This window comes from Dipodomys spectabilis, unplaced genomic scaffold (genome assembly GCF_019054845.1).
Source record: "Dipodomys spectabilis isolate Male_0828 unplaced genomic scaffold, ASM1905484v1 ptg000342l, whole genome shotgun sequence".
NCBI lineage: Eukaryota > Metazoa > Chordata > Mammalia > Rodentia > Heteromyidae > Dipodomys > Dipodomys spectabilis.
This window is the reverse complement of record NW_024871019.1, coordinates 416,259-443,592: the sequence shown is the minus strand read 5'-3', so window position 1 is coordinate 443,592 and position 27,334 is coordinate 416,259. Positions and strand designations below refer to the sequence as shown.

The 27,334-nt window shown below is 44.6% G+C and overlaps 1 protein-coding gene across 4 annotated transcripts in view; it reads right to left on the bottom strand.

Moving 5' to 3' along the window:
• Positions 1-18,220: 18,220 nt before the first annotated feature.
• Xrn1 (5'-3' exoribonuclease 1) overlaps positions 18,221-27,334 on the bottom strand; it is a 62,554-nt gene continuing 53,440 nt past the window's right edge. The window contains exons 35-43 of one of the 4 annotated variants that reach the window (XM_042665705.1): positions 26,284-26,364; positions 25,987-26,109; positions 24,908-25,067; positions 23,348-23,523; positions 21,555-21,668; positions 21,357-21,459; positions 20,743-20,781; positions 20,257-20,420; positions 18,221-19,351 (exon numbers count right to left, since the gene is read on the bottom strand). In XM_042665705.1, the coding sequence (XP_042521639.1) occupies positions 19,055-19,351; positions 20,257-20,420; positions 20,743-20,781; positions 21,357-21,459; positions 21,555-21,668; positions 23,348-23,523; positions 24,908-25,067; positions 25,987-26,109; positions 26,284-26,364 (1,257 nt within the window). In that variant the 3' untranslated portion in view covers positions 18,221-19,054. The remainder of the gene's footprint in view (positions 19,352-20,256; positions 20,421-20,742; positions 20,782-21,356; positions 21,460-21,554; positions 21,669-23,347; positions 23,524-24,907; positions 25,068-25,986; positions 26,110-26,283; positions 26,365-27,334) is intronic. The other 3 variants (XM_042665706.1, XM_042665707.1, XM_042665708.1) reach the window with 3 other exon arrangements.

Here is a 27,334-nt window from a genome sequence, read left to right as displayed (position 1 = left end):
CTGTGTCCATCTTGGAATTCTGGTCCTATACGAACGTCCATCAGCTGGTGGCCCCAGCTAGATGGGATGTGGCTACTTCTCTTCAGATTGAGGCTTGGCTGTTCTCCCAGCTCCTTCTCCACCATCAGGATGATTTATGCTTGCTCCTCTGGATGTCAGACCTGAGGTGACGTCTCAGGGAACTACCTCCCTTTTGTTCTGGAAACTTGGATGCCACAGTTAGAGCTGGACGAGAAAGGAGACTGAGCCCTGAGATCAGGTGGCGGCTCCATCTTCTAGAGCCACTGGCTGCCCCTCTTTTTCCATGACCCAGGGGGTTCCTGGAACACAGGGGCCAATACCAAGAAAGAAGCAACTGGGACACCGGTCACTGTAATGGCTCAGAAGCTGCAACAACCACATGGACTTCCATACATGTCCAGGGGTCCACGCCAGCGTCTCGAGATGCTTGTGGCCTGTGGACTGTCATGTCTGAGTGCTGATTAAAGATTAATCTCACAGTACATGCAGGTGTGAAATGCCTGTGTGTATTGTGCTAGGTCCCGGGGCTTGAACTCTGGGCCTAGGCACTGTCCCTCAGCTCTTCAGCTCAAGGCAAATGCTCTACCAATTGAGCCACAGCGCTACTTCTGGTTTTCTGGTGGTTCATTGGAAATGAGTCCCACAGACTTTCCTGCCCGGGCTGGCTTTGAACTGTGATCCTCAGGTTTTAGCTTCCTGAGTAGTTAGGATGACAGATGTGAGCCACCAGTGCCCAGCTAGACATCCCTTCTTAACTACGAACTGAACTCCCTTTTCTAGACCACCCAAATAGGGCTCACTCTGAGTAGCAGTACCCCTCTCCTCACCATCCAAAACCCTTAAGTCTGACCCCAGCGGAGACCGCACCTGTCCTCTATGGACAGTTGTGACTCTTACTGTGTTCATACTAAGCCGGCCTTTCCAGCCCTCAGCACGCCCCACTGTCCCGGCCTGCCTCGCCTCCTCAGAAGAAATAACCACAACTTCACATCCACAGGCAGTGCATCCTTCATGATCTGCAAATGAGAGAGGACTTTGAGTCAGACCAACATTAAAGAGAGGCTGGAGAGTAAGTTGGAAGAACACCAGCAAGCCAGGCTAGAGAACATTACTTCCCTTAAGTCAAACAATTAAGTACTTTGTTCCCTGTTTCCAGCACACAAGCACGAAAGTGGTATGTGTGTGTGGGAGTTCACCTGCTCTGCATGGGGCAAAGAATGCAATGGCCTACTGCCCTCAGGGCCTACTGCCCTCAGGGCCTCAGTCATGGGTCATTCCCTTCTTTTGTGACCTCTATCTTGTAATTTTTTTTTTTTTTGGTCGGTTCTGGGATTTGAACTCTGGGCCTGGGCCTGTCCCTCAGCTCTTCAGTCCAAGGCCAACATTCTACTGCTTGAGCCCACAGCACCACTTCTGGTTTTCTGGTAGTTCATTGGAGATAAAGAGTCTCACAGAGGCCGGGCGCTGGTGGCTCACGCCTGTAATCCTAGCTACTCAGGAGGCTGAGATCTGAGGATCGCGGTTCAAACCCAGCCCGGGCAGGAGAGACCATGAGACTCCTATCTCCAATAAACCACCGGAAAACCAGAAGTGGCGCTGTAGCTCAAGTGGTAGAGTGCTCGCCTTGAGCTGAAGAGCTGAGGGACAGCGCCCAGGCCCAGAGTTCAAGCCCCACGACCGACAAAAAAAAAAAAAAAAGAGTCTCACAGACTTTCCTGCCCCGGCTGGCTTTGAATTGTGATCCTCAGATCTCAGCCTCCTAAGTAGCTAGGATGACAGGTATGAGCTGCCAGCACCCAGCCTCTCTTATGATCTTAACCTTAATCAGGCTTGGATGCTGCTCCTCACAGCCTGGGGTCTTGGCTGGACTTTCAGGCCGTGTACCCACAGGGCCATTCTTACACACCCTTGACAGCATGCCCAGGATTATAGCATGATTTTCTAACCTCCCACTCCCTAAGGACTCGGAGGCAGGAGCCAACAGGAGCTAGTGCCCGAGAAGAGAAGTCAAGAAGTCATGCTAGTGGAGCTGTCTCAATCACTGTCGTACTTGTGACACCTCTCTAGAACCCAGTACCGGATTGCTGTGCTGCCAAGTGGGGAATCTCTCTCCTATGTACTGTGTGTGTATGTGGAGGGGGGGAAGGGGGGAACCCTGTCCCTGAGCTTTTTTGCTTAAGGCTGAGCTACAGGAGAGCACATGACCCTGAGTTCAAATTCCAGTACAAGAATAAAAAATAAGGGGGGTGGGGGAAGGAGAAGGATTGGGATTGGGGGGGAGGGGGGAGGCTGGGAAGGGATGTGAAGGGCAAACAAAGGAGGAGGCTGCAATGCTTGGTAAGAAATGTACGCATTATCCTGCCCATGTAACTGTAACTCCTCTGTACAGTATGTTCACAAATTAAATTAAATTAAATTTAAAAAAAAAAAAAGAATAAAAAATAAAGTTGGAAAAAAAAAAGTTCTCAGCAAGCATTGGTGGCGTATGCCTGTCATCCTGGCTACTCAGGAGGCTGAGCCCTGAGCTTTTCTGCTCAACACTAGTGCTCTACAACTTGAGCCATAGCTTCACTTCAGGTTTTCTGGTGGTCAATTGGAAATAAAAGTCTCGGGGCTGGGAAGGTGGCTCAGTGGTAGAGTGCTTGCCTTGCATGCCTGAGGCCCTGGGTTCGATTCCTCAGCACCACATAAGAAAAAAGCCGGAAGTGGCGCTGTGGCTCAAGTGGTAGAGCGCTAGCCTTGAGCTGAAGAGCTGAGGGACAGCGCCCAGGCCCAGAGTTCAGGCCCCACAACTGGACCCAAAAAAAAAAAGTCTCATTGGGTGGGGGGGAGGGGGGAGGCTGGGAAGGGAGGTGAAGGGTAAACAAAGGAGGAGGCTGCAATGCTTGGTAAGAAATGTATGCATTATCCTGCCCATGTAATTGTAACCCCTCTGTACACTATGTTCTCAAATAAAATTAAATTAAATTAAAAAAAAAAAAAAAGTCTCACTGACTTTCTAGCCCAGGCTGGGTATGAACTGGGATCCTTAGATATCAGCCTCCTGAGTAGATAGGATGACAAGCATGAGCTACTGGCACCCAGTTATATTTCATCTTTATAATACATTTTTTTTAAATTAAAAAGTCAGCTGGGCCGGGCACTGGTGGCTCATGCCTGTCTCATCCTAGCTACTCAGGAGGCTGAGATCTGAGGATCGCGGTTCAAAGCCAGCCCAGGCATGAAAGTCCGTGAATCTCTTATCTCCAATAAACCACCAGGGAACCCAAAGTAGCATTGTGGCTCAAGTGGTAAAAAGTACGAGTGGTAGAGTGCTAGCTTTGAGCTGAAGAGCTGAGGGACAGTGCTCAGGTCCAGAGTTCAAACCCCACGACTGACCAAAAAAAAAAAAAAAGACAAAGGAAAAAAAAAGAAAAAAAAATCATCTGGATACCAGTGGCTCACACCTGTCATCCTAGCTACTCAGGAGGCTGAGATCTGAGGATCATGGCTCAAAACAAGTCTGGGCAGGCAAATCTCATGAGACTCTGATCTCCAATGAACCACCAAAAAACCAGAAGTGATGCTGTGGCTCAACAGGTAGGGCGCTTGCCTTGAGCTGAAAAGCTTGGGGACAGCGTCCAGGCCCAGAGTTCAAGCCCTACAACCAACAAAAATAAAATAAAACAATCAAGTAGACAACTATTTAAGAAAAAAAAAATCTATGAACATGTAGTTTCAAAAGCACAATCTGGAGCAGACCTCTCCTTCCTCCTTTTTTTTTCTTTCTTCCAGTAGATTTAACAATATACAAGCTGCACAGCAGACCCCAAATCCCAGGGTTCTTGTTCCTCAGTTCCCACACAGAGGGATTTCTGCTCAGGCCCAGGACAGTGCCAGCGCTTACCACCCTGTCTCCACCTACCTGTTGGGGAAGGTAAGTTACAGATGAATGAGGTCAGTTGAGGGGAAGGTACTCCCTTGTGCCCAGCTCCGTTCTCTGCCAAGCACACACCATCCGATGGTCCGTGTACCTGCTCATGGACGCTGTTCTGCTACAGGAGAGGCAAGGACAGGCAAGATGAGATACTACAGGAGAAGCCCCCCTACAGCATGTCGCCCCCAGTGTCAGGGACACTGCCCACTCCAGGGGCCATGGGAAAAAGGAACTTGGAAGACTGCGAGATGAACAAGTAAAGGTCAGCCTGTTTGCAGGAGCCAACTAGAGAAAGAGAAGGCAGCAGGGCAAAACCATTTAGGACTGGATTTTCTGTAGATCAATTTATAGGTCCCTAAGCCTTCTTGGAGAACAACAGGGCAACTACCAAGCAATCTAAAGTGTTTACCTGCAAGCATGGGGCCAGGGAGAGAGGAGATATTTCTAAACTCCCGGCCACAGCTGGGGGAACTGGATACACCCAAGCCAGAGAGGAAGAGTTCACCACATTGGTCTAGTCATCAACTTGTACTCAGACAAACAAGAAAGAACAAGCTGTATGGAGGGTGCTCTACAATGTTTTCTTTTCTTTCCTTTTGTTGGTCTGAGGCCTAAACTCTGGGTCTGGGCCTGGGCACTGTCCCTCTCTTTCGCTCAAGGCTAGCACTCTACCACTTGTACTTTTTCTGCTCATGTGGTGCTGAGGAATCGAACCCAGGGCCTCATGCATGCAAGTCAAGCGCTCTATCACTGAGCTACCTTCCCAGCCCCTCTACAATGTTTTCTAAAATGTCCACTTTCCAACAAAAATCACAGGCACCATGATGAAATCGGTGGGAAAAAAAGTCACAGAAAGTCTGAGGGCTGCCAAAGGTCAAGAAGTCAAAGTAGCCATCTTAGCCAGGTGCCAATGGCTTACGCCTATAATCCTAGCTATTCAGGAGGCTGAGATCTGAGGACAGCTATGAAAGCCAGGTCTGTGAGACTCTTATCTCTAATTAACTGCCAAAAAAGCTGCAAGTGAGCCATTAGAAATGACAAAATAATGGCATTTGCAGGGAAATGGATGGAGCTAGAAGGAATCATGTTGAGCGAGGTAAGCCAAGAACGAAGAGACAAACGGTACATGGTCTCCCTCATAAGTGGATGCTAAATCCAAAAGGTTAGTGATACGACAAAACTAACAGGACTTAAGAAACAAAGAACTCCCGCTCATCTGGTTGAACCACTACTAAATATCCTCATGCTGCTGATCACAAATATGGTATATAACATGTGAACACTGTTATATATTACAGACTGTGGTAGACAATTTGCTCCAGGGAAGTTAGAATGAACTTGTGACTTTGAAATTATGTAATCATTTAATCACAATCAAAAAAAAAAAAAAAAAAAAAAAAGAACCTCGGGGAAGGGAGGGAGGGAGGGGATGGTAGGGGGAAAACAATGGAGGGGGTAACAATGTTCAAGAGGAAGTGTACTCATAACCTCACTCATGTAACTGTGACCCTCTGTATAGTAGCTTTACAATAAAAAAATAAATAAATAAAAAAAAAAAAAAAAAAAAAAAGCTGCAAGTGGAGCTATGACTCATGGTAGAGCATTAGCTTTAAGCAACAAAGCTCAGGTGCTGTTCAAGCCTCAGGATCGGCAACAAATATACATCAATAAAGTAATTAAAATATATCCAGGGGCTGGGAAGTTGGCTCAGTGGTAGAGTGCTTGCCTTGCATGCCTGAGGCCCTGGGTTCGATTCCTCAGCACCACATAAGCAAAAAGAAAAAAGCCGGAAGTGGTGCTGTGGCTCAAGTGGTAGAGCGCTAGCTTTGAGATGAAGAGCTGAGGGACAGCGCTCAGGCCCAGAGTTCAGGCCCCACGACCAGACCCCCCCCCCCCAAAAAAAAATATATATCCATTAAAAATATGTTCAAAGCTAGGTGCTGCTGGCTTATGCCTGTAATCCTATTTACTCAGGAGGCTGAGATCTGAGGATCACAGTTCAAAAGCCAGTCCAGAAGAACAATCTGGAAATCCACCAAAAGCTGGAAGTAATGATGTGACTCAGCCTTGAGCAAAAAACCAAAGGGACCCTCCAGTTCTCTCTCTCTCTCTCTCTCTCTCTCCCCTTCCCTCCCTACCTCCCCCCCCTTTCTTTCTTTTTGCTGCTTCTAGGGCTTTACCTCAGGGCCTGGGCTTTACCACTTGAGCCACAGCACTGTTTCTGGATTTTTCTAGAAATAAGAGTCTTATGGACTTTCCTGCCTGGGCTGGCTTTAAACTTCGATCCTCAGATGTCAGCCTCCTGAGTAGCTAGGATTACAGGCGTGAGCCACCAGAGCCTGACTCTATTTTTTTTTTTTTAAATCGGTCGTGGGGCTTAAACTCTGGGCCTGGGCGCTGTCCCTCAGCTCTTCAGCTCAAGGCTAGCACTCTACCACTTGAGCCACAGCACCACTTCTGGTTTTTCTGGTGGCTAATTGGAGATGAGTCTCTTGGACTCTCTGCCTGGGCTGGCTTTCAACTGAGATTCTAAGATCTCAGCCTCCTGAGCAGCTAGGATTACTGGTGTGAGCCACTGGAGCCCAGCTCTGAGTTCTTTATAGATTTATTTTCTGAGTTCTTTAATAAAATAATAGATTTATTTTCAATGTCCCAATGGTTTCTTTGGCTATTTCTTTTGCACTACTCCTTTCTTAGATTTTAGTAAAATTTCCATTTCAATTGTTCTAACTTGAGAATTTCCAGGTAATTTTTTTGGGGGGGGGCCTGGGCGCTGTCCCTGAATTCTTCAGTTCAAGACTAGCGTTCTACTACTTGAGCCACAGCGCCACTTCTGGCTTTTTCTGCTTATGTGGTGCTGAGGAATCAAACATAGGGCCTCATGCATGTGAGGCAAGCACTCTACCACGGAGCCACCTTCCCAGCTCATATGGTTCTTTTTATAATTTCCTCTTCTGTGTGTGTGTGTGTGTGTGTGTGTGTGTGTGTGTGTGTGTGTGTGTGTGTGTGTATGGGCGTGCACACACAGTGGGACTGGAATTCAGGGTCTCCAATCTCAGGTTCCTGAAGAGCTAGGATTATTGGCTGAGAATCACAGATGTCATTCTGTCAAATCTGTGCTCCAGCTCCTCCAACATGTACTAGAAGACATTTTGTGCCCTGTAACAAGTAGCTCTTTCTACACCTTCCTGTATTTCTCTTCCTTCTCCTAGAGCTTCCTTTATCTATCATCTGTTTTTTTTGTGGATGGGATTTATGAATGCTTGACCTATGCCCTCAGTACTTTGGTTTGGCATTTTGTGTTGAGATAAGGTCTTAGACCCAAACTGTAAGATACTCCTGTTTACACCTTTGGAGAAGTTGGATTACAGGAAGGATCCAGCCAGTCTGGGGCTTGAACTTGGGAACTGGGTGCTGTCCCTGAGCATTCTGATCAAGGTTGGCATTCCACCTGAACCACTCGCAGCTTTAACTGCAGGTAAGAATCTCATGGACTGTTTTGTCCAGGCTGCCACTGGCTTTATCTATCCATTTTGAAGACTACAGTTTAAACTGAGTGGCTGATTCACGCCTGGTCACACTCGCAGTTCCCTTCTCTGCCAATGAGAAGATCTTCCTCCTGTCATTCTTCTATTTACTAATTCAATTGATTCCAGAGTGCAAATATATCCCTTCCAAACTGTTAGCACACGCTCCCACGAAGGAGAGCCCACTATCTAGAGTCAATATTTGCCTAGCCTGAGGAGAGACCAGAAAATGGTCATTTGAGTCTTTTTTTTCCTTCAGTGAATTGCTTTGTCCACTGGAAGTGGATCTTTCTAGACTTGTTGTCTTTCTTTTTTTAAAATTGTGTGTATGCCAGTACTGGGACTTGAACTCAGGGCCTAGGCACTGTCCCTGACATCTTTTTTTTGCTCAGGGCTAGTGCTGTACAGGGCTAGTGCTCTACCACTTGACCCACAGTTACACTTCTAGCTTTATGGTAGTCAATGGGAGATAAGAATCTCAAGGACTTTTCTTGCCTGGGTTGGCTTTGAGCCTCAATCCTCAGATCTCAGCCTCCTGAGTGGCTAGAATGACAGGTGTGAACCACGGACTCGACTATGTACTCTTTTTTTTTTTTTTTGGGTCCGGTCGTGGGGCCTGAACTCTGGACCTGGGCTCTGTCCCTCAGCTCTTCAGCTCAAGGCTAGCGCTCTACCACTTGAGCCACAGCGCCACTTCCAGCTTTTTTCTTTTTGCTTATGTGGTGCTGAGGAATCGAACCCAGGGTCTCAGGCTTGCAAGGCAAGCGCTCTACCACTGAGCCACCTTCCCAGCCTCATATGTACTCTTTCTCTTCAGGAAAATTCTGTGCTGGGGTTATGCAATGATCCATGCCGGGTTGTGGAGAGTTCCTGGGTGTTTCTCAGTCTAGGAGAGGGTTGTGAATTCAGATCTTGTGCTTGCTGGGTCACACCCGGCCTCTCAGTACAGCTGTCCCTAATCATCAGTGACAACGGTCAGTGCTTGTTCCATTCCCAGGGGATTGAGCTCCATCTCACTTTTCCTCTGTCCTCAAGGCCCAGGTATGGCTGTGTGTACACAGCGGTGTGTGTGTGTGTGTGTGTGTGTGTGTGTACACAGCGGGTACACAGCGGTGTGTGTGTGTGTGTGTGTGTGTGTACACAGCGGGTCCACGTCAGAACCACAAATGTCGAGTTTAGGAAACCTTGACTCTTCTAGGTTTTTATTTTTGGAGACAAGAGCTCCCTATGTTGCCCTAAACTTGTGGCCTCGAGTAATCCTCCAGCCTCAGCCTCCTGAGTGCTGGGACTCCAGGTATGCCGGGCAACCGCCCCCCCCCCCACCTCTTTTGTTTTTTTGTTGGTCGTGGTGCCTGAACTCTGGGCCTGGGTGCTGTCCCTCAGCTCTTCAGCTCAAGGCGAGCGCTCTACCACTTGAGCCACAGCACCACTTCCGGCTTTTTTCTTTTTGCTTACGTGGTGCTGAGGAATCGAACCCAGGGCCTCAAGCATGTGAAGCAAGCGCTCTACCACTGAGCCACCTTCCCAGGCCTCTCCCTACCCCCACGCCCACCCAACCTCATAAAGAAGCCATTGAGGAAAATCTTCGTTGTCTGCCTGTCACTCACATGGAAGCTCCATCTCCTCTTCTGAGGTAGTCTACTGTACAGTTAATGCCTCAAAAGAGGGCAGGATAAAAGGATGTTGCAAGGAACCGCACCAGGGAATGGTCCTTGGCTCCTGTCATGTAGGTTTTGTGGTAAGCTGAGTTGGGAAGACTGGAGTTCCAGACCAGCCTGGGCAGAAAAGTCCACAGCTCAATGGAAGAAGCTGGCTGTAGTAGGCTGTGCCTGTTATCCTGGTCATTATGAAAAGTCAAAAAAGAAGATGGATCGTGGAGCAGGCATATGCTTTGGCAGGAAGTGAGACTCTATCTCAAAAACAACCGGTGCAAATAAGTGATGGAGGTGTGTATCAGCAGTAGAGCACCTACTTGGTACATTCAAGGCCCTGAGCTCAAATCCTAATACCATCAAGGAGGTATCCCAGAGCTGGTGGCTCACGCCTATCCTCCTAGCTACTCAGGAGGCTGAGATCTGAGGTCCTTGGGCTGGGGGCTGAGTGTGACCTGAGAGGGCTGGGTGTGTCAGTGTGAAAGTCTCCAGGGTGGATGAGGAGGTGGCCAGTGAGGCAGCATGGAGGGCCTGGGTGGGGCAGGCTGCCGCCCTCGGCAGGGGAGAGCTCCCTCAAGCCTGTCCTCTCCAGCTCCCTGTCCTTACTTCCTCAGTCTTTTCTTTTTGGTGCTGGTTCTGGGGTGTGAACCCCGGTTGGGCCTGACTGTTGTCCCTGAACTTTTGTGCTCAAGGCTAGCTCTCTTATCACTTGAGCTATAGCTCCACTTCTGGCTTTTTGCTGGTTAACTGGGGATAAGAGTCCCATAGGTTTTCCCCATCCAGGCTGGCTTTGAACTGCAATCTTCGTATCACAGCCTCTCAAGTAGCTAGGATGACAGGCATGGGCTGCCAGTGTTCAACATGAGGACCTCCTTTAAAGTTAACTTTTTCAATGATATCCCAATTTAGCTTTTTCCTTGCTATAGTTGGACTGATTTCTGCCTACATTCAACGGATTATTTTGGAGGATTAATGCAGCCTAGCTGAAGTGGCCCACCAGTTTTCTATTGTATTTCACATCTTGAATGGTAAGAAGTGTGTTTTTGCCAAGGGTTCTGCTAACAGGATTTTAAGATTTACATTTTAGTTTAATGCCTTTGAATCAGGGTATCAAGTTCTCTCCTGAAAGCTAGAATAGCTCATCTGCAAAGCTGATCTGTTTACGTAAATGATGCAGTTTGGCTAACCATGCTTTAACAAAACCACATTTGGCAGGGCATGGTGATGTACACCTGTAATCTCAACAGGTAGGAGAGGAGGTAGGAGGACGGCAGGTTGAGGTCAGCTTATGCTATACAGTGAGACTCTATGTCAAACAAATAAGCAATCAACCGAATATACAAATCACATGTTTAAATCAGGAAATCCTAAATTTTCTCTTAAGTTAAAATTACAGTTGCTAGGGAAAACAGTCTTGCAGTTCTTTCATAAGTGTGGCTTTGGGGGCTGGGAAGGTGGCTCAGTGGCAGATGCTTGCCTCACATGCATGAGGACCTAGGTTCGATTCCTCAGTACCACATACACAGAAAAATAATAATAACATTATAGTAAAAAAATAAGTGTGGTTTTTGTCACCAACCAGTCCATCCCTAGACATATATGTGAAATAATGGAAAACAGATGCTTAAATAGTAACTTGTGCACAGATGCCTATAGGAGCACTAGTTACAGTAGTCCAAAGGTGGAAACACCTGTCCACTAAGCGGGTGATTAAACAAAATGTAGTATTTATGTAATGGAGTATTATTTAATCATTAAGACGGAGGAAACGCTGACACTTGATACAGTGTATAAGATGTGAACATAGATGTATTAAATAAAAGGAGATTAATACATAGACCACTATAGTACAAATGTTTCCCAGGCGATGTCTTGATCTAGTTTTCAGGTTATTGTGAAACCTCAATTCTCCTCTATCTCTCCTTGGGCAATCTGGGAAGTGTCTACTCCTCTAATTAGTTTTGGCAGGGCTCTAAATGCCTCCGAGATTAAGTTGTACTAAGAGAACTCTACTGTCTTTGGCTCCTTGTCTTGCCAAATAATCTTTCCCAAGCTGCCAGCTAAATAACCATTTTTATTTAAAACATTCAACCTTGGGCATTTCACTAAAACAGAAGAAAATGGAATCATAAACATATACTTTAAACCATCCTAATTTCCTTGAGTGCAAGGAAATGTAGTTCAATCAACATCTGTAAGTACACATGGCCTATCTTCCTAAAAAGAAACTATATTTTGTGAAATAGAAAAACAAGAACTTTGGCTGTATTAATGCACGTACACAGGAGGTGGGGTTCCCAAGTCTCAGCACTTTGTGGTGGGATGGCCGATGGGAACAAGCAGCTTTGGAAAAGAACTCGGTAGAGTCTCAGGCCGCATTAACACCTGCATCTCCTGCCATGGATAATCCTTAGATTTACTCAAGATGGTAGGGACAGAAGACTGTGTGCATACATTCACGGCGGTTTTGCTCATAGAGGCCCAGCTGCCTGCCTTCCCACAGGAAGGCAGACAAGGGAACTACCCACATACCCACGAACAGGAAAGCCAAAAGCCTTTATGTAGCCTAGGCACTGGACTGGTTCTATTGGCAAGAAGCTTTGGACCTGGGGAAAAGATTTATGGTGAGAAAGTTCCAGAACATTGATTGTCTGCACGGGCTTGGGGTAGATTGACTGGAAGAGATGAGGGGGCTGTGGGCGAGTGACAGTTGCGGCGTGGCCATGCTGGGTCTGTATCTCAAGGATGGTGGACTTCAGTAAGATCTGTGCACTTGAGTTTGTGTAAATTCTACCTCAAAAGGCACAGAAGTGATGCCAGAAGACATTGGTCTCTGCTGACAATGGACAGCAAGCTGCTGCCAACAACTGCGATGCTTGCAAGGAGTCGCAAGTCTGAGGCGCGGCTGCGGCTCAGTGGCAGAGTACCCACCAGACATGGAAGGCTGTGCCTCCAGGCTCAGGCCTCCACATAGCCAGACACTCAAGAAGGACTGTCCACATCTTACCACACTCCCTGTCCCTCCCAAGGCCCCTCATCTGCGCCAGAGCACCTGAGTGGGCGGCAAATGTGGGGCACTCACCCCTCAACACGGCAATCGTCTCAGCCCCACACCAGCTCCCGAGAAGCAGACAGCTCCTGTGTCTGCACTGTAGTCCTTCCGTACCACAGGCTTCTTCGCAGACCTTCGTTTACGGTGACCACATACAGCATCAGAATGTGACCCCCTCCTCTGTCTTGAGCAACATTTCAAGGTCTTGGGGCGGTGCTGGAAGCAGAGGGGACAGAGAGATATTCTTCCCTCCAGTTTCTTCCTATTCTCTTTACAGGTTTTGGTAAAGATAAAGCATCAGAGATACACAGTGAGGCTTGGTCCATATTTGCAATGAGTTTCTGCAGATTCCCCGGTACTGCGGCTTTGAAGGCAGGGTCTTATGCTTGCTAAGCTGGCCCTTTTACACTGGAGCCATGCACCCCCCCATATCTCCAGTTTTTTGCAGGCTATTTTGGAGATGGTAGTTTCCAGGATTCTCTGCTGCGGCTGACCTCAAACCATGATTCTCTGCATCTTACTCTCCCTTACCCTCCTGAAGTGTGAGTCACTGGTGCCTGGCTGAATTGCTCAACATTCCGAATAGATAGTAAAGTCTCTTGCTATATGGCTCTGTAAGTTTTCCTCTGCTTAAGAGAAAATGGGAGGGGATCATGCTTCAGAAAAACAGAAGTCTTCCAGAGGCCTGAGTGAGGCAGAGAGGTCCTTCTCCAAATGGTTCTGCAGTCACCGAAAGGTGACTCCAATGGCACAGAGGTATGTGGCCCCTGACAACCAGGTATTTGGGACAGTTAAGAGATCAAGTAGGGGCTGGGAAGGTGACTCAGTGGTAGAGTGCTTGCTTTGCATGCATGAGGCCCTCAGTTCGATCCTCAGCACCACAAAAGCAGAAAAAGCTGGAAGTGGCACTGAGGCTCAAGTAGTAGAGTGCTAGTCTGCAGCTGAAGAGCTGAGGGACAGTGCCCAGGCCTAGAGTTCAGGCCCCACGACCACCACCACCACCACCACCACCACCACCACCAACAAAGAGATCAAGAAGACAGGTGTTAAGTCCTTACTGCTACAAAGGCAAGTAGAGCACCTAGAACCTGTGCTTTTTTTTGTTGTTGTTGGTTGTGGGGCTTGAACTCTGGTCCTGGGCCCTGTCCCTCAGCTCTTCAACTCAAGGCTAGCACTCTATCACTTGAGCTAAAGTGCCACTTCCAGCTGGCTTTGAACTGCCATCCTCAGATCTCAGCCTCCTGAGTAGCTAGGATGACAGGTGTGAGCCACTGACGCCTGGCTTTTTTTTTTTTTGTCAGTCATGGGGCTTGAACTCTGGGCCTGGGAACTGTCTCTCAGCTCTTCAGCTCAAGGTAAGTGCTCTACCACTTGAGCCACAGCGCCACTTCTGGTTTTTCTGGTGGTTTATTGGAGATCAAAGTCTTACAGGGTCCTTCCTGCCTGGGCTGGCTTTGAACCTGGATCCTCAGATCTCAGCCTCCTGAGTAGCTAGGATGACAGGTGTGAGCCACCAGCGCCCAGCTAAGAACCCGTGCTTTCCACGACTAACATTGTTTTCTTCCTTTAGGAGGTGAAGAACAGAAGCTTCTTATATAACTTAACAATGGTGTTACGATGACAACTTATTAAGATAAAGAGCAAAATGCACGTTATCTACCTACTATCACATGAAGGTCCTTGGAGAACAATGCAACATCAAGATAAAGACCCAAAAGGGTAGGTGCACATCTGTAACTGCAGCATTCCGGAGGCCCAGGCCACAGGATCATGAGTCTGACTCCACTCTGGCAACCACCCTAACACAAAACAAAACAGCAACAAAAGGATTATGTGTGGGGTTTAAGTGGAAATGATGATATTTCTACTTTTGATATTAATGCAATGATGAGAGGACAATCAGCTTATAAAATCATCATTTGTCTTTAATTAAAGTCCATAGAGCACTGAACATATTTAAACTCTCACGGTGACTCTTTAGATTTTAAAATCCCTCTGCACAGCATTGTGGGCTAACTTCATGCTAGAAATTTACAAATGTACAACACAAAATTCCATTGGAGTCCATCCCAATACAAGTTTAAAACACTTAATTGGCAGACAATGTAAAGGTATTAAAAAAAAACTACAAAATAAGCACATAAAACGTCTTCCCTTTCAAATTTTTAATAAAATACCACCTATGTAAGATCTAATGAAAATTTCATTACTTATAAAACAGTTATGCAAGAAATGAATTGGTATATATGTATATGTGTATGAAATTAAAGTTAATTGTGTAAATGACTAGAACTAAGCCTTATGATGATGCAGCACGTATCTATTACTCAAGTATTAAAATAAATGGAAACATTCAACAAGGCAACTGGATGGAGGCAAAAGGAAATACAAAATATTTCAGGCCAAAGAAAGAAAAAAACAAGACCCCACAAACATAAAATCCCCTTAATTACACAGGATAAGAGAGCTTAACGTGCTAGGTGTGGTGGTCCAAGCATATAATACCAGTACTCCAGAGGGAAAAGCAATAGGATTGCAAGTTTGAGACTAGCTTGGGCCTTAAAAGAAGGTCTTGAATCATAAGACAAAACAAAATAACCAAAAGAGCTTAAAGCAAATTATGGGCCACATTCTCATTCTATTTTTTTTTGGGGGGGGGGGGGTCAGCTGTGGGACTTGAACTCAGGGCTTGGGTGCTATCCCAGAGCCTCTTTGTGGTCAAGGAGAGCACTCTATCAATTGAGCCATAGCTCCACTGTGGTTAATTCGAGATAAGGGTCTCATGGGGACTTTTCTCCCCAGGCTGGCTTTAAATTGCAATCCTCAGATCTCAGCCTCCTGAGTAGCTAAGATTACAGGTGTGAGCCACTAGTGAACAGCTTCATTCTATTCTTCCATGAGAAACAATATAAAATTTCCCTTCCATTTATTAAAGCAGCTGCATAAACTTACAGTTTAATAGTAGATACCAACTGCTAAAATCATCTTTAGCAATGGAAGAAAATTTTTACTACTATTTGGGAAAAAAGCACTAGTGCTTTTTTCACTAGGTAAAAGCACGATCTGCTCTAAAACTGTATTTGAGACGGTTTAGTTGTGCCTGGTGTTGGCAGCACATGCCACGGGTACCCACACACTGATACACTGATACATGCACACACACATACACACATACACACACACCCTATGGACTGACCATTCAAGCTATTTCAAATCCTTTCTGTAAGGATCTGATATCTGAAGCTAAGTTAGCACACCGCAGTGCCTGAAGCTAAGTTAGCACACCAGCAGCGCCTCGTGGGGCCTGTCTGCTTTGCCCAGGTGCTAGAGGTCAGGGACGCTAACAGCTCCAACTTTCTCTCACAGCTCCTTAGCACAGTCTGAGAAATGCTCATTTCTAGGATTTTAAGCTTTATTCTGACCAGCAAAGAAATGCCTGCAGAAGAGCCTGCTTCGCTGACCAAGCTTATAAAATATATCAGAAACATTGCCAATTTGGGCATTAGCACTTGCTCTAGAAAAATGATAATAAATCGTGAGTTATCAATGATAGAGAATGACTTTTTTCATAGTAATTTTGAACAGATTTTCTTCTAAGCAGGAAAACACATCTTAGGGGCAAGATGGAAATGCCCATATGGCAATTCTTAAGTGGGGAGACTATACCCAGATACTTTTAAAGATGTCTGACTGATAGAAGTAATGGAATGGAGAACTTACTTTCTATAGATCGCATATAGGGTACGAATCATATAACCAGTATGAGAATATGTGATGAATATATAATTTGTGAGTACAAATACTGCAAATGATTAGAAAGCCAGTAAATAAAAAAGACCCCATAGCTTATCCATTTCAGGTTACAATCTGAAAATAGGATCAAATGTTTTCCAACTATCTCCTTTCTCTGCATCCTCCACCCTAAAACTAGGAGTCTAGATTAGTGCAAAACCACAAGTGAACATGATCATAGAAAAGTCAGTAACTTCCTTTTCAAGTGGTCTCACTATTTAGTTCAGACTGGCCAGGACTCCCACCCCTGTGTCAGCTCTCCAGTTGCTGTGGTGTGTTACTACATTTGGCAAAGGAAAACCTTTTTTTTTTGTCCGTTGTGGGTCTTGAACTCTGGACTTGGGTGCTGTCCCTGAGCTCTTCAGCTCAAGGCAAGCACTCTACCACATGAGCTACAGTGCCACTTGTGGTTTTCTGGTGGTTAACTGGAGATAGAGTTTCACAGCAGTTCCCGCTTGGGCTGGCTTTGAACCGCGATTCTCAGAGCTCAGCCTCCTGAGTTGTTAGGATGACAGGTGTGAGCCACCAGCGCCCAGTTAAGGAAAATGTCAAATTGAAACTACAGCTCACTAGAGGTTAACTGTTTGTCATGAAATTGGATCTCAGATGTTTAAGACTTTAGTGTACATGATTAGTTTAAACTAATTCACACTTTGGTCAAAAACTGAGATGATGGTCAGGTAATGCAGAATATTGCAAAACGGAACATGGCCAGAGAAACAATCTTCAAAATTCGCTCACTTAATTTGCTAGAAGAGAAAGGGAAAACAAAAAAACAAAACTTGTTGAGCAAGAGTATTTACAGATGTTTCATGTGAGGAGACTCAAGTTCTCAAGGAAACATGAAGTAATTGTTCTGGCTGGGCCTGTGGCCCATCATTTCCACAGAAAGTTTTCAGACTCAATAGCTGAATGGGTACGTCATCTGAAACTGGGTGATGGTTATCAGTTTACCCTGGATACAAGGGGAGAACTGTTCCCAAGTCTAAGTGTTGTTCAGAGACACCCTAGACCCCACCCACAGGCATGGCTATAATGAGTATCTGGTCTCCTCAAGACTAGCCTGTGGTAAAAGCTGCAGTGGCCTCCCACAGCCTCTGTAGAGGCTGGCCACAGGCTTCAGTGAATAGATAATACCTGACTGCCAATTATTCAGCCAGTATGGTGTGTGCTCCCGTTTTAAACTCCGCCCCCCCCCCCCCCCCCCCAATTCTGACCTGTAGAATGATAGGAAAAGCATTCTTTTTGGCTCTCCGCACAGAACTCTGGCTCCCATCCTGAAGTAGCCTCCAGGGTCCCCTGGCACTGTGCTCACTGCAGCTCCTCCTGGAGTTGTTGGGGGATGGCACGTGCTCTGCCTTGCGCTCTAGAGCCCAAGTGGCAGTCCTGCCTGCCAGAGTGTGCACGTCTAAGTGAGGTGGATGGGGTCAGGGTGCTGTGACTGCCACAATCCCACTTCTTCCTTGCATCCTATAATACATGTTTCCTTTCAACGAGACTTAAGTGAGCCAACAAAGAGTGTGTGTGTGTGGGGGGGGGGACAGAGAGAGAGAGAGAGAGAGAGAGAGAGAGACTGACCTTTACTTGAGCCTCATTACTTAGTATCTCATTAAGGAAATGTCAAAAACTGACAAAAGTTTAAACCTAGACAATTAATAGAACATGTAATCACAGACACTCACATGATCATAGTAAGCAAAGATACAGACCATTCATCTCTTATACTAAAGGCACAACTATTATTCAGATATTCTGCTAACATTTAGAGAAATTCAGAAATCAACAGAGAGGAAATTCATATAGCTCAATACCAGCATTTTATAAAACATGACTTTAAGACTCATAGTAGTGTTCAATGAGCTCAATGGAATCAGATAGAGTAATAAGTAGCTCTACATATAGACTGCAGCTCCTACTTTAAAAAAGTATGGTAATTTTCTTCCTGAAAAATATAAGCATATCACAAAAGCATACACACGCACACACACACACATACAAACTTAAGCCCTGGTACCATAAGAAAAATTTTAAATTGTAACTCACTTCAATAGTTTGAACAACACATCCACATGCAAAGATTAAACAGCATTCCTGACTCGTCTAGCCTGAAGATAAAATACAGACTAGATCAAGACAGACAGGTATATTACTAAGTCATGACTATGGCTGGACTATAGCACAGCCTGGAATTCAAAGCAGAACATTGATACCAAGGAGGAGCTCTCATTTATGGCTAAGTAGGCAGATAAAAAGCCATACAAAAGATTAACAAAATTTATTTTAATTGGCATGATGAACATTTTATACTTTATCCAACTGAAGATTAATTTGTCATTACTGTACCCTGTAGATTTTTTGAAACCTGATTTTACTAAAGGTTACTAATGCTGGTTTTTGAATAATCCAAAAAATGGTACTGACTCAAGTCTAGATTACTCTTTCTAGTTCTAAGCAGCTAGATGACTACTCTGACTGGTACTCTAAAGTTGCTTTGGTAGGAGATTTAGAGTAAAGCAAGGGTACCACACCACCATCAGAGTGAGCCAGTCCGAAACCAGTGTGAGCCGGTCCCAGCAGGTCTGAGAGACGCTCAGCCACTGAGAGTACAGCACGAGAGCGAGGCTCATTCTCCTCATAATTCTGTTCCATTATTAAAAAGAAAAGTAAAATGCATTTTCAGTAGACTTGAGGCCTAGTTTTCATGCTCTCATTTTCCCTCAACGACAATGTAAAAACAGTTTTTTATTATTGCTAATAGGATGTCTGAGTCATAGTTCAAGAATGATGCTGCTGAGGCGGCCAATGGGTAATGGTACATTTTCAGACTGAGTCCACTGATACGTAAGGTTTAATTTAGTCTCTCTCTCTCTCTTTTACAGCTTTATTGAGGTATAAACGACGTACAACAAATTGCACATTCTTAAAGTGCACAATTTGATCTATAGTCTTTAAAATAGCATGAAAAGTGCCTGGCAACTGAAAAATAAAAACTATTCCATTTAAACATCATTTTAAAAGAGTACATTTATGAAACAGATATGGATTTATCAAAAGGTGGATGGAAAGGAATTAACTTGATTCCAAGGTACCAAATTTATTCAGAAGGTTTAGAAATGCCAAAATTGACAGCCAGTTTCCGTGACTTCCTTCGTGCAGAAGAGCTTGACTTTTGGTGAGCCATGCTGGGGCCTTGGGCGGCAGTTTCCACTTGAGAAGACACAGGCTGTGCAGCCTCAGAGGGCTTCAGAGAGGCGGGTGACCTTTCCTGCAGAGTCGCTTTGGTGACCTCCGAGGAGCCTGGCTTGCTAGGTGGAAGGGAGGCGGCTTGAGAAGAGCTCTGGGCCTCCTTATTCTCAAGGTTCTTTTTGTTTGCTACTCTTTTTTTAGTGACCTTTAAGAAATAAAAGCATTGTTAATTAGCTAGTTAGGTTAAAGAAAGCTAATGAGAAAAATGCCACAAATCACGCTGGACTATCTGCTGGCCATAGCTGATATGAAACTTCCACTTCCACTCTACAATTAAGACTTCAACATTCACAGAAACCTGGCAACACAATATTTAAGATTCTTTACAAATGAAATAGTAAAATGTTTTTTTTGTTGTTGTGGTTGTGGGGCCTGGGCGCTGCCCCCCAGCTCTTCAGCTCAAGGCTAGCGCTCTACCACTTGAGCGACAGCGCCACTTCCAGCCTTTTCTGCTTATGTGGTGCTTAGGAATCGAACCCAGGGCCTCATGCATGCAAGGTAAGCACTCTGCCACTGAGCTATCTTTCCAGCCCTAGTAAAATGCTTGCTTGCTTGCCTGCTTTTTCCCTTCCTTCCTTCCTTTCTTTTTTCTTTCTTTCTTATTGTCAGTCGTAGGGCTTGAACTCTGGGCTTGGGCGCTGTCCCTCAGCTCTTCAGGTCAAGACAAGGGCGCTACTGCTTGAGCCACAGCACCACTTCCAGTTTTCTAGTGGTTTACTGGAGATAAAAGTCTCATGGACTTTCCTGCCCGGGCTGGCTTTGGACTGTGATCCTCAGATCTCAGCCTCCTGAGTAGCTAGGATGACAGGCGTGTGCCACCTGCGCCCGGCAGTAAAATGTTTTATAATTTTGACTTTCAGATACTTTCTGTTCGTATAGTGTATTATTACTGGCTATAATTACTATTATTAGTGCACAAACAGCAGAGGCCAGACCAGATATGTCACCATGACATTCCACATTTTTAACTGCCATTGAAAGAGAAAACTGAGACTCATTTTAAAAAGTTTACAATGAAGAGTTTTGCTCAAGTTCCTCTCCAAATCTCACCTGCAGAGGTATGAACTGGTTGTGTATGCCGCCTGGTACTCCTCCAGCCCCGGGCACCGTCCCGGAGTGTGATGTGGGGTGGAAGGGCCTCCCAGGAACTGGCACTGGCGGTCTCCATGGAACTGAGCCAAGAAGATGAGAGGATGAGGGCATCATGTTACCTGCTAAGAGCCACACAATATTTCTTTCTTAGTAAAATCAAAGCCCAGAAATCAGACCTCTTCCTGCTAGCCTTTCTTGGCTTTTCCCACTTTAGCAAAAAGTCCACTCTTGTAATCACTCAGGCTTAGCATCCTTTCTTGGGCCTCTGAACTAGTCACAGAAATGCATTTATCATTATCCTCGCCTAAACAGAGCAAGATTATCAAATACTGATAGGAGACTGAAATATTTGCAATTACATTGAACAGAAATGAAAGGGTCTTAAAAACTATTCCTTGGGAGGGAAAAGCCTGGGCACATAGAGAGAAATCTTAGGGATCTCACCTGCCCCAAATGCTAAGTTGCTTCCATAGTGATCCCAGCCTACAAAAGAACCAAAGAAGCTCAAGTCCTGAGATCCGATCATGCTCACACGACATGTAGAACCTTTGTATTTGTCTATTCCAGTATTTGCAAGTTTAAGACATTTTTTTCAGTTATTAATAATTACTTTGTTTTCGATGGTACTGGGGTTTGAAGTCAGGGCCTCACACGTGCTAGCAGGCACTCTACTACCCGAAAGCTGAGCCCTTCAGGTTGCCCTTTGGCTGCTACCTTGTCTTCTTTTGGGACAGCTGATCACTCCTTTTTTTGTGTGTGGATACAGGGGCTTGAACTCAAGACCTGTAGCTCACACTGAGCTGTCGCCCACCAGCCCTCCCCGCCCCAGGTCTACTCAGCAGTATGATCTTTGCTACTCCACAGAGGCTGCGAGGGTGAAGGGTGTGTCTGTGTGGCTGTGCTGGCCCTCGCTCCAGGCTCACCACCATTTCTTCTTCTATTACTAGTTGTTTGAATATGTAATTTTGATTTTTGAAAAACTGCATCTTAAAAGAACTCAACAAAAATAACACATGAAAATTTTATGGCAAAAAAGGCGTAAAAGCAAAATGTCTTACCAGTAGGTTGGGGAAAAACTGGAGGAATGGTTCCTGGTGGAACAGCAGGAGGATAATTTGGAAATATTGGTGGAGGAAAAGGAAAATTCACTCCTAGGGAGCCCTATGGAAGTATTTAATAGTTATAAGATAATACAATAAAAAGTTCCCTTAAAGACTAGTCAAAATGTGAACAGAGAAGTCATGGAGAGGTCATACCAGCTGTTGTAAGGCAAAGAGTGCAGCTTTCTCCTTGGCTTCATTTTCAGAGTGGCACTGTGGCCCAAGGACCAGTAAGCCGTTAGATAATTTTACTTGGCAAACTGTCATTGTCTGAGAACAGAGAACATAGATCATCTATTAAGTTATCTGTTTAGCAACTCAACTTCCTCTCCCACATCGTGGCATATACCAATGGGATAATTTCATCTGAATCCAAACAAAAGACTATTTGGGTTTTTGAGGTTAAAAAAAAATCATCTCTTTCTCTTTCATCCTTACCTACCTGTAATTATAGAGTTGTGAAGTTGTGATGTGGCTTACAGTCTTGAAATGTTTTCTATCCTACCCTTTACAGAAATAATTTATTGGCTATTTAAAATGCTCTTCCCTTTCTCAACTCTGTATTTGATTTCATTTTTGTTTTTTTTTCCTTGAGTTTGAACCCAGAACCCCGCATTTCCTAGGCAGACCCTCTAGCACTTGAGTCATGCCAAGCCCAAGAAGAAAAAGACTTCAAAACATAGTACGATATCGTTTTTCTCAATTAAAAGAATACATTTATTTACTTTTAATTTATTTTGGTGCCAGTCCTGGAGGTTGAACTCAGAGACAGGGGACTGTCTCTGAGCTTTTGTGCTCAAGGCTAATGCGCTACCACTTTGTGCCATAGCACCTTTTCTAGCTTTTTAGTAGTTAATTGGAGAAGAGTGTATCATGGACCTTCCTGACTGGGCTGGACTGGAACTATGACCCTCACATCTCAGCCTTCTGAGCAGCAAGGATTTCAAGTTTGAGCCACCAGCGTCCAGCTTATTTTCTTGAAACCTTGGCATTGAACTCCAGAGTATTATGTATATTAGGTTAAAATATTTGTTCTACTATTTAGAATACCTGCAGCCCTAGAAAACTTAAGTTTTTAGTAAGCTCTTCCAAACTTCTTTTCTGACAGCCTCTTTGAGCTCTAGTTACATATAAATGAAATAGCCACAGTGAGAAGCATAAATCTATGCTTTTCATTAATTTTTTTTTTTTGGGTCCGATTGTGGGGCCTGAACTCTGGGCCTGGGCGCTGTCCCTCAGCTCTTCAGCTCAAGGCTAGCGTTCTACCACTTGAGCCACAGCGCCACTTCCGGCTTTTTTCTTTTTGCTTATGTGGTGCTGAGGAATCGAACCCAGGGCCTCAGGCATTCAAGGCAAGCGCTCTACCACTGAGCCACCTTCCCAGCCCAACTTTTCATTAAATTTAAAAAGTCCTATTGGGGCTGGGAAGGTGGCTCAGTGGTAGAGTGCTTGACTTGCATGCATGAGGCCCTGGGTAGCACCACATAAGCAGAAAAAAATCAGAAGTGGTGCTGTGGCTCACATGGTATGGCGCTAGCCTTGGGCTGAAGAGCTGAGGGACAGTGCCTAGGCTCAGAGTTCAGCCCCCATGATGAACCAAAAACAACAAAAAAAGCCTTATTGTATGTTTTCTAGGTAAAGACTTTCAGTTAATTTAAGCTCAGTTAAATAACTTTTTTTTTTTTTGTTGGTTATGGGGCTTGAACTCTGGGCTTGGATGCTGTCCCTCAGCTCTTCAGCTCAAGGCAAGCACTCTACCACTTGAGCCACAAAGCCACTTCTGGTTTTCTAGTGGTTTACTGGAGATAGGAGTCTCACAGTCTTTCCTGCCCGGGCTGGCTATGAACCTCGATCCTCAGATCTCAGCCTCCTGAGTAGCTAGGATTACAGGCATGAGCCACCGGTGCCCGGCAAGAGCTTATATAAATGGAACAGTTAGGACACTTTACCTGAGGTGTTCTCAGAAAGGAGAAATCTGGTTGTGGCATTCCCACAAGGGAACAAATTCGAGAAAGTTCAGTTACTGGTGTGGACACAGGAGGGATCTGGCCAGACCAACACATACTGTCCACAGATGGAACACTTTGGTACTCACTAGTGCTGTGAGGCTTGTTTGTGTAGGATGCTACCAGAAAAAAGAAAAGGATATGGATATATATGTGTTAATGAAATGATACTTCAAATTAGTTAATCATTGTAGGGCTTTATAATACAGCTAGCAGGAAGTTGCTAAAAAGCTTGAAAAATTAGGCTTCTAAAGCAAATAGCAGTACTTAGTATTAAATGATTTATTAAACTTTCAAATGTGGTTTTAGAAAATTATGGTTGATTAACAAATTAGTATATTAAAGATTTGAAATAAGTCCAGGCGCTTGCTACTCAGGAGGCTGAGATTCTGAGGTGCTCTGTTCAGAGCCATCCTCCAGCAAAAAGCAGGGATGATGTGTGACTCATATAGAGTGCCTGCTGAGTAAGCAAGCCACAGGAATCCAAAGCCCTTAGTTAAAACCCCAGAACCATCAAAAAAAAAAAAAAAAGTTTGCTAAAATTAAGCTTTTAGTGTTGTTTCTATAGATTAGAAAGTTCTGAATATTCACACTTTATGATCGACAAAATCACTAGTAAAACCAAAGCGTACCTCAGTGAAGAATTAATCCAAAGTTCTGTTAAGTAGCTTACTCAAAGTGACTCAGTTCTGCAACATGGGCTAAATTCTAAGTCAGCATCTATGTTTTTTAGATTTTCTTTGCTATACTGAAATTAAGTACAACTTACAGGATTATGTTTATTCCACTATCATTTTAAATAATTATTTTGTTCTATATTATGAGCATGTCTTTCACTATGAGAAGTAACTGGTTTCTTTTTTTTTTTTTGGTCCGGTCGTGGGGCCTGAACTCTGGGCCTGGGCACTGTCCCTCAGCTCCTCAGCTCAAGGCTAGCGCTCTACCATTTGAGCCACAGCGCCACTTCCGGCTTTTTTCTTATGTGGTGCTGATGAATCGAACCCAGGGCCTCAGGCATGCAAGGCAAGCACTCTACCACTGAGCTACCTTCCCAGCCCAAGAAGTAACTGGTTTCTAATTGGATTTTTTTATTTTGGTGTCAGTATTGGGGCTTAAGCTCTAGTCCAGGACATTCCTCTTTAGCTTTTTCTTTGAAAAAGTGGCACTCATCCACTTGAGCCAGACCTACAGCCTTTTTTTCTTAGTTATTTTAAGGTATTTTTTGCCTGACTGGCCTGGCCTGCAATCCTCCGATGCATGCTCTGCTGCACAGCTGGGTTGACAGGCATTCTGCTTGCGTGCCTAGCTCTGGCTGAGATGGAGGTCTCACTAACTTTATGTTTAGATTGCCTTCAACCATTATCATCCATCCCCATCTCGGTCTCTTGAGTAGTTTGAATGTGAGCCACTATGACCAGCTAAAACTATGAGTTTGAGAAGCACGATAAAAAGGACAAAATGAACCTAGATTTTTGAAATGTTATTATTAATAATAGTACTTACCCAATTTCTTATTTTGTTTAGCCTGAGAAGATAGTCCATATTCATCTTTTCTATTAGAGGAAATAGCAACCTCGTGACCAAACTGTTTTGGCTCATTTTTACGGTCCACACTGTCTGAGCCATCAATTTTCAAAATTTCTTTGAGCATCCGTGTTCCCTTCTGTTTTGGAAATGGTCCACATGGAGATGGAAGGTTTGGGAAAGAAAAGTTACCTTACGATTTACACAGCTTACTGAATTTTTTTTTTTTTTGGGTTGTTCGTGGGGCCTGAACTCTGGACCTGGACGCTGTCCCTGAGCTCTTCAGCACAAGGCTAGCTCTCTACCACTTGAGCCACAGTGCCACTTCTGGCTTTTTCTGCTTATGTGGTGCTGAGGAATCGAACCCAGGGTCTCATGCATGCGAGGCAAGCACTCTACCACTAAGCTACCCTCCCAGCTCTGATCTTCTTCTTCTTCTTTTTTTTTAAGGTGTTGAGATGGAACCCAGGACCCTGCATGTGGTAGGCAAACATTCTACCACTGTGCTTTTTTATTTGAAAGAGCTCCACTGTTAAAATTCAGATTTAACAACATTCATATAGAGAAAGGCAAATCAAGATCAAATTAAATACCGAGATCAGATTTTTTTTTTTTGCCAGTCCTGGGGCTTGAACTCAGGGCCTCGACATTGTCCCTGAGCTTCTTTTGCACAAGGCTAGTGCTCTACCACTTGAGTCACAGCGCCTCTTCCAGCCTTTTTTGCTTATGTGGTACTGAGGATCCATCCCAGGGCTTCATGCATGAGAGGCAAGCACTTTGCCACTAAGCCACATTCCCAGCCCCCCCAGATTTTTTTTTTTAAAAAGATCCACATTTCCAGATATAGAAAGAATACCTTTGTGTTTAACTTTTGGCCTGGTCACCTAGTAACAATACTTGAAAAGCAGGGGGTTATGGTGTAACAAGAGAAAAGATGGCTAAACTTCCTGTAGTCTGGCCTTCCTCACAGAATGGTGGCCAGCCTAGTACCCGCCAGCATCTCTGAACAGCTGCACAGGGTGCGCATGTATGAGCAACAGCCCCTATAGCATACACACCATAGCAAAGGACTGTGGTGATAAGTGCTCTTCGTTCGGAGGCTCTCCATGCTGAGATGACTGCACATCATTTTCTTTAGAGATACTCAAAGATGCTAAAAAGGTCTCCATTCCAGAGCTCGGCTAAAATAACAAATATTCACATATGAAGAGGAAAACAGGATACAAAAAAAAAGCTAAGAGTTTTATGCTAAAAAATCATCACCCAATTACCTTCTCAGGTATTAAAGCTTGGGAAGAGAAACTGAATGAAGATCTTTTACCTTATCAATAGTATTTCAGTTATCAGCCACCAACCTTTTGGGTTTCTGTGACTCCTGGACTTTCATTTCTCTTCAATAGCTTGATATTATTACATTTAGCAGGGCCTCCAAAAGTCTATAAAAAAGTAAGAATGAACTTTCCATGCAAATAATTTTTTTTTTTTTTTGGGTCTGGTCGTGGGGCCTGTACTCTGGGCCTGAGCACAGTCCCTCAGCTCTTCAGTTCAAGGCTAGCACTCTACCACTTGAGCCACAGTGCCACTTCTGGCTTTTTTCTTTTTGCTTATGTGGTGCTGAGGAATCGAACCTAGGGCCTCAGGCATGCAAGGCAAGCGCTCTACCACTGAGCCAACTTCCCAGCCCCCATGCAAATAAATTTATAGTTACTACTTAACAATACTTTACATTAATTGCCGCACAATTTTCTTATGCATTGTTTCTCTTCTACATCGTTAAGAAAAAGGGAAACTTCAAAAATAAATGAGATTAAATATCAATTTATTAAGTGTAAATGAGTGAGCATTTCTTTCAATTATGAACATAGGCACTAAACCACTATCACATGGACTGGATGTCTGTGCATCCCCTGAGATTCCTATGTTAGAACTCTAGCCGCAGTGGGAAGGGATTAGAAGACACAACCTTTAAAAGGTAATTAGATTTAGATAATCAGTAGAATGGAGCCCTCATAATGGTATTAGTGCTTTAAAAGAAGGGAGAGAGACTGATGCCTGGGCCTCATACCTGTAATCCTAGCTACTCAGTAGTCTGAGACCTAAAGGAAAAGTCTGAGAGATTTTTATTTCCAATTAATGAAAAAATGCCAGACTAGAAGTATGGCTCAAGTGGTAGAGTGATTAGTGAAAACGCTCAAGGAGTAAAGTGGAATGTCAGGGTTGTTTTTATTTGCATTTCCTAAATGGCCAGGGATGGTGAACATTTCCTCATGTGTTTCTTTGCCATTTTTACCTCTTCTTCTGAGAAGTCTCTCTTTAGCTCTCTTGCCCATTTAGTGATTCTTTTGTTAGATTTGGGAGGGGTTAGTTTCTTGAGTTCCTTGTATATAACGGATATTAGGCCCTTGT